This window comes from Oreochromis aureus, linkage group 12 (genome assembly GCF_013358895.1).
Source record: "Oreochromis aureus strain Israel breed Guangdong linkage group 12, ZZ_aureus, whole genome shotgun sequence".
Lineage (NCBI taxonomy): Eukaryota > Metazoa > Chordata > Actinopteri > Cichliformes > Cichlidae > Oreochromis > Oreochromis aureus.
Window position 1 is genome coordinate 6,857,605 of NC_052953.1, and position 9,486 is coordinate 6,867,090.

The window sequence follows — 9,486 nt, forward strand, 5'->3', positions numbered from 1 at the left end:
CAGAGGACCATCTGAATGTTAAGCTTAGTCTCAATATTGTAGGTCTTTTTATTGTAATATAAATAATAATAATAATAATGTGACTGTTCTTGTGAATTGTTGCTATATATGTCGCCCAATGGTTAGGAAGTTGCATCAATATAGCATATAGATGCATCACAATTACACAAAGACATGCTTAATGGAGCCAAGCTGCAATCATGGGGCTGAAAAGTGAAAGCAACAGAGAACTGTTAAAAGCTGCAGTCTCTGTAATGGCTACTATAATGAACGTACAAAAGCAAATCAATCATCAGAAACTATTTTGTTAAAATGCCCAGTTTTACAGGGTGTGTACACGTGTCCTATCACTGGCAGCTGTAGCAGTGTTCGGATTTTTAAAGTAACTGACTAACATTAATGGCTTTTTATGTAAGAAGTTTGTGCTTCAGTTTTGGTGCATGAAATTTTTGTATTTTATTCCTCTTTTGCTTAGCACTAATTAGTGGGTATCTGTGTGTTTGTAGATCACACGTGCAGTTTTTGGGTGCAGATTTCTTAGCAAGCTTGCTAGTTGCTAACTTTGCATTCCACTGTTTTGTTCAAATATGGTTGCTTTTGATTAAAAAACCAAACACAGTAGCTCTTACCATTTTAATATGCAGCCTAATATTAATACTTGGCAACCTAAGGAATACTGGTATTTTACACTCGTAGTTGGAGCATGTACTTGGATTGTCCATTAGTGCTTATGGAAGAAACTATCCATGACCAAAAAAGACAGATAACATTATTTTTTATCCTGTAATGCTGGCCTGGGGATTTATTAGCAGTGACTCACTTTTGGAGTCAGCCTCAAACGGACATCTGCTTCGTTTTCCAGCCCCAGAGGCTACTGCTTGAATGGTAAATGACTGATATGTAGCACCTTTCTACCTAATTTTGCGTTTTGCACTACAAGTCTCATTCACACAGTGCTTTTATCTATATTTAAGGACGTTTGTCTAACATTGGCATACGCAATGTGATGGATGTATCAGGGGCAACTTGCCCAAGGAAGATCCATCGTCCTTCTGATTGGTTGACAGCCTGCTCTACCATCTGAGCCACAGCTGCCGGTGGACACGGTGAAAAATCACATTAAAACAGACAAATGTAACATGAATGATTTCACATTCAAGCAAACTTTATTAGTGTGATAGGAAGCAGAAATGCAGGATGATAACATGAGACATGAGCTTGGCCTATACACAGCTCTGCAGGTATGTGTGGTTACAGGTCATCAGGCACACTCACTGTGTACTGTGTTTACACAGTTAACACACACAAACACACACACACACTTACTCACTTGTAAAGGATTTACAGGCAGGATGTTTTTTTTTTTGTTCGTTTTTTAAATTCGTAAACACAAAGTGCAAACTTTATATATTTTAGCACCAAAACTCAAAAATCTAGTCTATAGCACCAAAAAAGCATATTAAATCATACGGGATGCTTTAAAAATGAAATGTCCATTATATCTAAAAATGCCAAGAAACTGTCATCAAAATGTGTTTAAAGTTTCAAACATTAAATTAATACTAAAGGTAAAAATCTTATTGAGAAGCAGTCTATAGAAGCGCAGAGAGAGCATGCGTGTCTGTGTGCAGTCACAAAATAAATTCTTTTGCCTCACTCGCATGAAATAGTTTTTTGCAGTTTAAGAAAGAAAAAGCTCACGAGGTCATAAGAAAACTATGTCAAAAGAAAAAATATGATATAAATGCAAATAAATTCATACTCAATCCTGCCCTGAAGTTATTTAGCATAAAAAGTGTATCTAATGGCCTTTGGGTAAAAATTAGCTTCTTTAAACAAACTTTTATGTTGGATATAAAAACTAAATGTGCAAAGTAAGAAAAAATAAGAAACCAGTAACTCCAACTGCCAGATACATGTAGTAGTATGGAAGCAAAAAGTACAACGTCACTCTCAATATAGAAATACAGTACACATGTAATGAATCAGAACTGCTCTGAAAGCCACAAACCGAGTAATTTTCCATCTCTGGTTTGGATCCATGATAAATCGATCATCTACCCCAGTAACTCAAAAATACTAAAATATTAATCAGCATATCGTCCCTATTTCAGGTATTTCTATGTCCTGAGTATTTTTTATTGTGTATATTTGAATCATCTGACTCACATGTGAACAAACTGTAAGTTTAACTCCTGTGCAGCTCTGTATGCGTCTTCTATGTTCATCTTCAGGCTCATATCCGGGGATTCACCTCAATAGCTGCAAAAAGCAAAGCAAAAGTACTGATGATTGATAGATAGTCGGTACCAGTCACTCTGAATTCATAAATTAGATAAAAGCTAAAGAAACATCCCGTATTTTCACTCAGAGAAGTGAAATTCAGTTTGCCTTCCTGTCAGCGAAATGCAGAATTCTGGGTTTGGTGAAATATTAAACTGAGCTGCCGGTATCTTTTTTGCAGAGACAGTAGGAAGTGGTTGTGTTCCCCAGAACAAAGTCAGGAAATAAGGTGGAACTCCACAGGTTGAAACAACAAAAAAAATCACCACAAATGTTGATCTTTTTTACTACTTAGACAAATCAGCTAATTATAAATCTGCAGTTGCACCTTTTACATGTGATCATCAATCACAGAACACAGTTACACCTTTATACCTGAAAAGAAGTCTTCACGTTCTAGTTTTGGAAAATCTATAATAAAAAATCAGTAATCAGTACAGCATTTCTGTCTGTAACTGAATCTTTTCTCAGGTGTAGAAGGATCTGTTTCACAAAGCAACACAGATTAGTGAGCTACCCATTCTCTGTCTGGGCTTTACCAGGATATAATGCAGTGATGTAATGGTTAGGACTATCGCTTCAAAGGGAGAGGGTTCTTGGTTTCAACATGCTGGCCAGCTGGAGTCTTTCTGTAAGAAGCTTGCATGTTCTCCTTGTGCCTGCATGGGTTCTCTCCAGGTATTTCTGGTTGCCTCCCACAGTCCAAAGATATTCAGGTTAATGTGCCACCACAGAAAAATCTCCATCTCATCCTCTTCCTAGCATCCCCCTCTGCCACACTGCTCTTCTACATATCCTCTTCACTACAATTATGAATCTTCTTAGTGGTCTTTCACTTTTCCTCCTCCCTGACAGCTCTATATTTAGCTCCTTTCTCCAGTGTATCAACTATCCCTCTTCTGCACATGTCCACATCATCTTAGCCTTGCCTCTCTAACGTTGTCTCCAAATTGCTCAACCTGCTCTATCCCTCTGATATACTTATTTCTAATCCCGTCTATCCTGATGTCTCCCAGTGAAGCATCTTCAGTTCTGCCACCTCCACCTCGGCCTCCTGTCTTTTTGTTAGTGCCACCATCTCCAGACAGAATATCACAGCAGGTCTCACTACCACCTAATGACGTCCTTATGTTAAAATGCATCAGCTGATTTCTTGTGATGGTAATCACATGGTTCTATGGCTGTTCTTCTATTTCACAACTTCACCAAATCAGCCTGAATTAATAGTAAAGGAAAAGTAGAGGTTTCTCACGCTGTCATGGTGCATCCGGAGACATGTGCAGAGGTGCCGGTGTACTGAACATCGCATCGAGCGACGTTGTTGTTGAAGTTGGACTCTGGAACTTGCTGTCTGGGGTTTACTGTCACCTGACAGGAAAAGACAGTGTATTACAACACTCATCAGTGCAGCAGGTGAAAATTATATTACCAAATCAATAACGTTTGGCAAAACTTGACTATTTTCAATGTTTAACAACTCAATAATATATTGTTTTGTATTTTAAAAAGGCACAGAATGGTCAAAACCATGACATGTGAATCAGACCTTCAGGATGTACTTTCCAGGAGAGACGTCGGTGATGTCAATCCACTGACAGTCGATGTCAGCATTGTAGGTGTCATAGCAACCTGGACTCAAACCCTATTAGAAAAACAAAGGGAAAAAAACCCACAATAACACAGTCCTGTGAACTTAATATAAACATTCACACCACAATTTTAAGACATTTGTGTTGAGGCTTATGCGTAACTTCAATAAGGGATAGCTGTATTCATTCATCTGGCTGCATTTCTGGGTGTTTGGACTGCTAATCTATTCTTTACATCACTTTTGCTTTTAAAAGCTGTCAAACTTAATTCTTTCATCATCACCAGTTATTATCCTGCCTGAAAATGTGAGCCGATCAGCCTTAGGTGTGCTATAAATCTCAGTCTTCTTCCGTCATTCTGCCTTTCAAACTCCACCTGCTTCAGCCACCACCAGGGGGTCCTGTCCTACATCCCACTGTTGCTGGAGTCTGTTTTGCAATGTAGCTTAATCGCAGTCAAACTGTCAAATATTTTATTAGTCAGACTGAATGAAAATTAACGTGCTAAATGATGAATTGCTAAATATATATAATTAATGGTTGTAAGAGACATGGCTCTTATAAAATAAAAACCTGTGCTGTCTACAGTCTGTGAGCTCAGAAATCATCTAGTTTCAGGCCCTAAACTAGGCTACATACTGTTAAGCAAGAGTACTTTTTCTTTGTTACTTTTTTATTAAGATTTTTTAAATATTGATTTCTTCTTCTTTTGTTAATAAAAAAAAAATGGCATCAATGAGTTTTCAGCTTTCAGGAACCAGGAAAAAAGTTGCTTTAGCTGAAACTAACAACTGCTTCCTAACACAGTATCCCACCAAAAGTACACATTATACAATACTCTGTCATATTTATAAAAGATATGATGTCTACAAGTCAGGTTACTGTGTTTTTCTCTTTAGTAGTAGTATAGAAGTAATCCAATATATAAATGAATTTACTTCAGTATTGTCCCCAAAAATGACTTAAACAGTCATTAACAATTCAACAAGTGTGTTTTTGTACCTGAGTGTGTGAGGTGCAGGCGAAGCGGCGATAATATCCTGGATCACAGGAGGTGTCCTCCAGACAGAAGCTGGCCTTGTGACCCTCAGCCACTTGACTATAAGTTCGGGAATCCAGCAGCTCGTACAGGCTGAACTCGTCCATGCTGTGGAAGTGACTGAATAACACCACAATAAAGTCACAGTGTGACAGTAAACTACCAAATAACTGGGAAAGTAAGTCCAGGAACAATACTGGGATAATAAATGTATACCAACGTGAATCTCTAAACCACGTTAAACCCTTTCATCCAGCAACCTACTTATGACAGCTGTGCCACTCCCAGGCGTATCGAGGTTTGCTGGGCAGGAAGTCGGCCGTTCCCTGGTTCTTCACCCTCTGAGGAAACCTCAGTAAAACTCTGGTGTCATAATCCTGAGAATAACGAGAAGACCTAGAGGAGGAGAGATGGTGGCGAGAGACGAGCTCAAAGTCAAGTCTTCAGTTTGAATGTATAAACCGCTCCTCCAGTGAATTCTGCACAAACATTGAGTCTTGTGTCCATCAGTGAAATGAAAATGATTTACATATTGCTATTTTTGAATTTCAGTAGATGAAGAATGTTCCATGTAAAGTATGTTATTAATTGTATCTTATAAATCATCTAATATTCTGTTGGGGCACAGGCATAGCTGGACTGGCCATCGGGCATACCGGGCATTTGCCCGGTGGGCCGCTGGCGATTTTTTGTTTTTATGGGCCGATGGATTTTTTTATTTTTTTTATTTTTTTTTAGGAAGGGTATATATAATGAAAGGTGTTGGATTGGCCAATTGGTCATGATCGACTCTGGGCTGGACCAATTACAGCCGAGGAGGCCGAATGCACCCTCCCCCTTGTTCAGCAATCTTATAGACGAACTAAAGAAAATGGAGAACAAAAAAAGGAAAGGAGGTGTTTATGAAAATATCACTAAATCTGTCATTTATTAATTTTAATATTAATTAATGATCATGTCTCACCTCTAGTGTTCTTGGTCTTAATTTAAGGTTTCTACCATGTGTTGTAGATAGTTCAGGAGGTTAACTCGACCAAGCAGTCTTTTGTTTCCGCTATGTACTGTTTAAAATCCAGAATAGGGAGGATGGTGTAGGTTTAAGTTTATTAGATTGATACATATATACCAACAAGGCAGTGTACATCAAAGCAGTTGTTTTCATGCAAAGGCTTTATGGTTTTTCCTATAGCGATTGACAGATGACGTGACTTTCGCGCATTGCATGCCAGGAACTCGTGGCAAAACAATCCAAATACCGCATCAAATGCAAGCATTTGCAGCACCGCAAAACGTTCATTCTCCGGTTCCAATACCTTCTTGTTTTTCTTTGCCGCACAAAAAGGAATGTACAAAACTAAGGAGAACAATGCCGGACCATACAAAGACAGACTCGACGAAAAGGCAAAGAAAAGATACGAGGAAAAAATCAAAGGAGTGAGAGGGTCAGACCCTTACGAGCACACAAAGTGGACAAAAGACGTTAGCGTGCTGCCCAACTTTAACCACGCTCAGATTTATAATTATATGGATCTTGGAGTGAGTGCATACACTCATGAAGTTTTTAGTAACTTCAGGTCACTGCAACAAGCCCGGGTACAGTTTACCGACGGATGGGTACAGGACCTTGAAATGCACCGTGTAGAACGAAAGACCATGTACAAACAAAGGTAAGTTTACCAGTCTCACAAATCGTCTTCATAAATACACAATCGTTAACCGTTTATTAATATAACCTTTGAGCTCAACGGTAATTAATTAGTAGTGGAAATAATTTCTGGTGACAATAATATTGTATGTTGTAATCGCACTGGACAATTAGTGATACAAAACAACTGTTTTATCCTGTGAATAAAAGTATATGTTTTTGTCAATGTACCCTGGTAATAACAGAAGCGAAACGCAATATTATATACAATAAATAAAGAAGCATAGCGTGACAATTTCTGTTCAGCGCCAGACTTGCTTGTAACCTATATCACCAATTATGTTAAGAAAAATGACGTATTAAGTACTACAAAACACTGACCTTTGTGGGAATGCTTGGAGCAGACTAACATGTGAGCTGGAGTGTTCTGAGACGTTATATTTGGTATATCTAGACCATCCGTTGGCTCTTACTTGGAAACATGGCTTAAAAATTTCTCTTCAACGACATAATCCGATAAAAACCCGATCTCTTTACCCGTCGGCTTCCCGTGGCTGTCATGCGACCGGCTATTGCAGTTAATAATACAACAGCTTCTTGCCATTTTTTGGGTTTCTTTTTATCGCTGTGTAACTGAGTTCAATTGAAAGCCTGCGTGCGCTAGTACCTCTTGCCTCAAGTTCCCAGAATCCTTTGCGGTTTTACCCCTGAATGACGTCACATTTTCAATCTCTATCCTGGTGGGCCGGTCTCTAGTCAAAATGCCCGGGCCGATTTTTTGTCCCAGTCCAGCCCTGGGCACAGGTAGATAGTTACCCAAATACAGCACTTCATCAGTTGATATTACTATGTAACAACCTGTCTTTTAAGTGTATATGCTGACTTCTGCACACCAGGGGGCGCTGCTGAATGAACCTGGAGTAACTTGTCAGCCTTCTTCACTGAGCTCCTGAATTTTGGTCAGTCCCAGCTTCACATTTTTATGCCATACACAGAAATTATCTCAATGGGAGTAAAAGAGAGCACCAGCATTTGTCTGACTGTGCAGCTAGTTATTAGTGAAAACATCTGTCCCTCTCCTTTTATACTGTTTCCCATCTGAAACTAAAAAACCTATTTTGTCCATTCACACATTATTTGTTCGTTCAATCAGTCACTCATACTCACATCAAAGTGAAGTTAAAGCTGATTGGTGAATTTTAAAACACACTGTGTGAAAATAAAATATATCTAAAAGCAGGCAGCAGAACCGAGGCCTGCAGTCAGCTGTGTATTATCTTACGTGGCAAGGCAGTTCTCCTCTGCAGCACAGCGCAGGTTGTACATGGGCACTCTCTGGACGTAGGTAGCGAGCTGGATGTAGTATGGATCGGGAACCAGATCAGGGAGTCCTGCAAACAAGACATGGCAGATTTATACTGGCAATCCTGGTTCATCGTGTTTTTTTGGTCACTAAACTAAACTTTAAAAGTTGCACCTTGATCAGTAAGCCACTGAGACACTGTGTAGTTTACCATGTAGGTTTGAGGTGAAAGCCAGCGACATTTAGCTTTAAGCCCCTTAAGGCATATTATAAATGTGCGCCAGAAAACTTATAAACTCGTCGTGCCAAGTAGTGAAAGCTGAAAAAGGGCTGTTACTGGAGCTTTACACTGAAACACCTGCAGGCATCGTGAACATGGATGAAGGCTGTAGAAACTGCAAATAAAGGGTTATTGATGGATTGAGCATGAACATTTAGCCTATAAAAAGTCGCATGTAGACAAAATAACATGAGGTTATGAGCCAACACTTAACACAAGGGATAGGAGGTGTTTAAATATATGGTAAGCTTACAGTCTTATGGAAAAAAAATCTTCAGAGCTTTTGTGTAATTTTACTAATTTTAATCATGCAGGCTTGTTTTGTGATGGTTTGTCAGTGACATCGTAATGAATAAACAAGTAGAAGTTAGTTTTCTTACCATTCTGGTGGTAGCTGGTGCCATAACCGGGTCGGGGTTGAACCCGAGGTCTAGGTCTGTAGTACGAGTTGTAGTAGTTATAGTAAGGGTCATAGTTGGAAGGCTTGTACGGGTCGTAGGGATCATCTCCCACCATCACGTCCTCCCGTCCGACCGCGCCGGAGTCAGGTCGCTGCCGCCGCTGGTGCGTCATGGCGCGTAATTGCGCCGAGCTGCTGGCCGCAGGGACCCTTGGGGAGCCCCGGGCTGTATCGTTAGCACTGCTGAGGACAACCACGGGGTTCCCCTGGCCAGGTGATCCGCTTTGCCTCCTTGCGGAGGGCCTGTACTGAGAGCCGCGGCTCAGGATGCTGAAAACCTGCCCGTTATGTTGCCATGTCAACCCCCGACGAAGTGCATCAGCAGCAGGACCTTCCTGGGCGCGAGCTCCATCCAGAAAAGCACAGAGGAAACAAATGTGTGCAAAAGAAATCAGCAAAACGATGGGGGAGAGCTCCTTCATTATTAATAGTAAATCTCTTGAGTTTTTAATGAGAGTTGCTCTTCTTCCAGCCACACAGCTGCTGATTCAAGGACTTCCTCTCAAATGTTTGAGCGCAACTGCTCCCGAGAGAGAGAGAGAGAGAGAGAGTGAGAGAGGGAGAGGTGGTTTAAGTTTAAGTATCAGATGTGGCTTCAGACTCTCATTTAGTGTAATTGTAACTTCTTTATTCTCTCTTCAACTCAAAAAATCAAAAACCATACAGTTGAAACTGAGTAGATGCCCAATAAGTTTCCCAGCAGTCTCCAGCTGTGTGCTATCAAATGGGAATTATTTTTTACCAAGTTCACAAGTGCACTGTAGAAATTAGAGTTAAAGTCAATGCCTTCCACTGCAAGTACAATCTTACAAAAGAACCTGGGGAGCCAATTACTGGACCTCACAGTAACTACATGTACCTCTTTGCAAGTTTATGTTTTAAAGTAG

The 9,486-nt window shown here is 40.0% G+C and overlaps 1 protein-coding gene across 1 annotated transcript; it reads right to left on the reverse strand.

Moving 5' to 3' along the window:
• Nucleotides 1-1,144: 1,144 nt before the first annotated feature.
• Nucleotides 1,145-9,116, reverse strand: LOC116313579 (protein-lysine 6-oxidase). Its single transcript, XM_031731329.2, has 7 exons — nt 8,520-9,116; nt 7,839-7,947; nt 5,176-5,307; nt 4,875-5,031; nt 3,830-3,925; nt 3,536-3,651; nt 1,145-2,262 (listed from the first exon to the last, which is right to left on the reverse strand). The coding sequence occupies exons 1-7, from the start codon at nt 9,019-9,021 to the stop codon at nt 2,256-2,258; spliced, it is 1,119 nt and encodes a 372-aa protein (XP_031587189.1). The 5' UTR covers nt 9,022-9,116; the 3' UTR covers nt 1,145-2,255.
• Nucleotides 9,117-9,486: the final 370 nt, after the last annotated feature.